This window comes from Pavona decussata, unplaced genomic scaffold (assembly GCF_977016875.1).
Source record: "Pavona decussata unplaced genomic scaffold, jaPavDecu1.1 SCAFFOLD_254, whole genome shotgun sequence".
Classification (NCBI taxonomy): Eukaryota; Metazoa; Cnidaria; class Anthozoa; order Scleractinia; family Agariciidae; genus Pavona; species Pavona decussata.
The window spans coordinates 2,985,001-2,988,503 of record NW_028145657.1 but is presented as its reverse complement, the minus strand read 5'-3'; the positions used below and the strand labels follow the sequence as shown (position 1 = coordinate 2,988,503).

General features: G+C 36.1%; 1 protein-coding gene across 1 annotated transcript in view; it reads left to right on the top strand.

The window, feature by feature from the left end:
* Nucleotides 1-358: 358 nt before the first annotated feature.
* The window catches only part of LOC146456597 (CCR4-NOT transcription complex subunit 11-like), a 15,536-nt gene continuing 12,391 nt past the window's right edge, over nt 359-3,503 (top strand). The window contains exons 1-4 of the mRNA XM_085093083.1: nt 359-519; nt 872-977; nt 1,912-2,046; nt 2,629-2,736. Coding sequence (XP_084949209.1) covers nt 482-519; nt 872-977; nt 1,912-2,046; nt 2,629-2,736 — 387 coding nt within the window. The 5' untranslated portion in view covers nt 359-481. The remainder of the gene's footprint in view (nt 520-871; nt 978-1,911; nt 2,047-2,628; nt 2,737-3,503) is intronic.

The following is a 3,503-nucleotide window of genomic DNA, read 5'->3' as shown; positions in this document are numbered from 1 at the left end:
TAGGCTTTCTTGTCACATTAGCAACGATGTCTGTTCAACCTGTTTATATGGTCTGTTTGTGTGGCATGTGAGTGACTAATAATATTTTCTTCAAATTTCGGCAATTTTCAGCAAATTTCCTTCAGAAATTTCCGATAGTGAAAAGTTTTTTACATTGTTTTATTCGATCCACTAATCCGTGTTTTTATTTAACCCATACTTACTTGGTTCGGAGATTAGGAGAAAACAGTGAAAACTCCGGAGAGTGAGAAGATCTGGGTACGAGATTACGACGTGTTTCGCAAGAGTCCGTGATCCTTCTGGTCAGCATCCACAAAGATGGAAATTACGCATGCACGCGTTTCTTGACCGAGGGAACATGGCACTAGTGAAAGCCAAGATGGCCGATTGATCGATTTGCTGTTTACAAGACCTTACAACATTACAAATTATTAGGGAACAATTTCTCTCCTTCTCCTTCGGTTTTTGGCTTCGTTTTAACATGACGCTAACTCCGAAAGAACTGTCTTCGCTTTTAAGGTGAGCTGTTTTTCAACGATTTCCCAGCTTTCACAAAAAAAAACTTGAACTTACTGTTGGTCTGCAGCTGTGGTCTGACAAGCGTTTATCTTTTGAGGTTGGAAAACAGTATTTTCCGGATAGACTAACGATATACGGGGCCGCTTTTACTATTAACTATCTAATAACAAGCCGGATACCTCTTGGTCGTTTTCTATCCAGTCAAAATGCCTTGCAGATTTATATATTATTCCTCGTCTGCGTACCTTTGCCTACTTGTGAACCAAACGACATATAAAAATTATCCTTCAAATGCTTGAAATCAGACCCAGTTCAAAACTTGATTTTTGCTTCTGGTTGCTTCTCTTGACAGTATTCTTTCAGAAGATTCTCTGGCTCTGTCATCGTTTGAAGCCATCGCTTCTTCCTTACATCAGCGTTTTAACAAAAATGAGCATTTTCAAATTGGGAGTGCAATGGTATGGTACTTATTATTGCTGCTGAAGAATATGTTGAATCATTTTGTCTAAAATACCAGTAGATTAGATTTGTTATTGTATAAAGGGAAAGTACACTGTACCTTGTGGCTGTGTGAAAGTGTTTGACTAAGCAATAATTCTTATTAGAATTGTACATGTAATCCATATTAGTATAAATCTACTAGTGTTCTATCACGAATGCCGTTCTCTGATTGGCTACGTTACTCGCTATCTATTCTGTGATAGATAGTGAGTAGCGGGTTTCAACAAAATGGCGGCCGCTTCGTCGTGTTTTCGAAGTGTCTGCGATGAGGCTATAGATAATTTACTTGTTTATTTTTGAATGACTAGTAGATTTATACTAAAACAATTAGATTATTCGCTCGCGATCTCTATGCATGATAGAAATCTCGAGCTCATAATCTAATTGTTAATTAGAAAGTTTGTTTTTCATATGGTAAAGTGTGATGCCACGATTTGAGCATAAAAATCACTACACCAACCTCAATTTAAGTCTGTTTCAAGTCCATGCCAAAAAGCCATGCAAAATATGCCAAAGATGTTTGGCGTTACATACTTGTTTTCCAGTATGGCATGTAATAATTTTACATGTATGTTGTTTGGTAGGATTGTTGTACAGCCCCATCCATTAATAATTGTAACAAAACAATTTCCGACCCGAACTCAATTCATTCTCACAGTTTGTGGAAGAAGATTTACGATATAACAGTGGTTCATGTATCATTAATGTCTGGGGCTGTGTGGAAAACTTTCCTAAATTTTATGTACACTGAATCATAGTCCACAAAATAATTATTGTCAGTGAGAGACCATAGTTCCAAAACCAGGTTCCATCAACCTGATTTCAGGTTCCTAATGGTTGACATCTCTGTGCAATGCTAAGAATGTTTCTAAGATTTGCTTTTGTTTTCAGTTAATGCTTTTACAACAGCCTGACCTGCTACCATCAACCAGCCAAAGGATTGTGGTTTTGTTTTTGTTATATGAAATGTACAGAGCAGAGCCCATAGCAAATAACCCATTTGCTCCTGTCTTTATTCATGTTTTAGTAAGTAGCTTGTTTTACATATGTTCTTACGAGGGCAAAGTCTTGTAGTGGTTAGTGTGATAAACGGTGGATCCGGAAGTTGGAGGTTTAATGCCTAGACTAGTCTAAAGGTTTAACCAGTTTGCATGTTGTTTTGCAAAAAGAAAAAACATTAATTCAAAGTGGTTATTTCCTGGCAGTGGTAAACACCATTAATTAAGGTGGCTCACAATGGTTTCCAACACTTCCTTTCAGTCATTACAACTATGACTCTTTGTCAGAGGATACTGCAGTAATGGTATCAAAATAATAAAATGCCTAGAAAAGTGCTGGGAACTGATGCCAACCACCTTAAATTTAGAGGTTTATAGAAAGACTTCTCTCAGACCTGTTTTGTATCTCTTTAATTTATTCTCGATATGATTGTGCAGTGTGTGCATACTAAAAATCATTGTCTTTAATATAATTATAGGATGTGCATGTTTTTTTTTTGTAAACTTAATACAGCTGCATAAACCATGGCCACTAAGCCAATCAAATCCCTGGAATTGCATTATACAATGATCCAGTTTTTAATAATAATTATTATTTTTCCTAAACTAGAGTCCCAATAATGAAGATAACAGAGTTTGTGGCCTGGAGTCGCTTCCTTCATTAAGCCAAGCTGAGAAGTCTTTTTTATATCTGCTAATCACATCACCATCAAGAGATGTTAGTATTGTCACTGAACAAAAAGATTAATGTAAAATAGAATGGGTAAAGAAATAATACAGTTTTCTTTTACAGGTCACAGGTCACAACTACAGGTGATTGTGATAAATTATTGTATGTAAACAAGCTAAACAGGGTCTCCTAGCCTTAAATTTCATACTAAAAAGCTAATTTAGGCATTAGGTCATGCTAACCCTCTTGGTTATATACCAGTACAACAGTGACCTGTACTTGTGACCTATGGAATGCGACCTGTAAAAACGACGTGTCCTGCATAGCTACCCTCATTAATATTGTTTGTCTGTTTATTGCATCTGTCAGGGTGCTTTGTACAAGTAGATCTCAACTGGCACTATTGTCATTCAGTGATATTTAAACATTCATACTATTTTTTTTGAATGTGCAGATTTAAATCAATAGTTATATCATAATTTATGTATTGGCAAAGTTTATTTCCTGTTTGCATGTCAAGTTTATGGGGCAGGATTTAAAATAGTGGCCATTGACAGTTAGGAAGCATTTTTGTTACACTTCCTGGAAATTGGTTATCAAAGATCTGAAATGTCAAAACAAAAACCAAAAATGACCAAAATGAGTTGCCAATGTTTGAGAAAACCATTATCAATTTTGCTTTATATAAACCTGGCCCCAGTTGTTCAAAGGGCAGATAACTTTATCCAGTGGATAAGTCACTATCCAGTGGTGCAAATGTACTCCAAACAACACTTTTCGCAAGTTTTCCACACAATCCCATACCTAAATTAGAC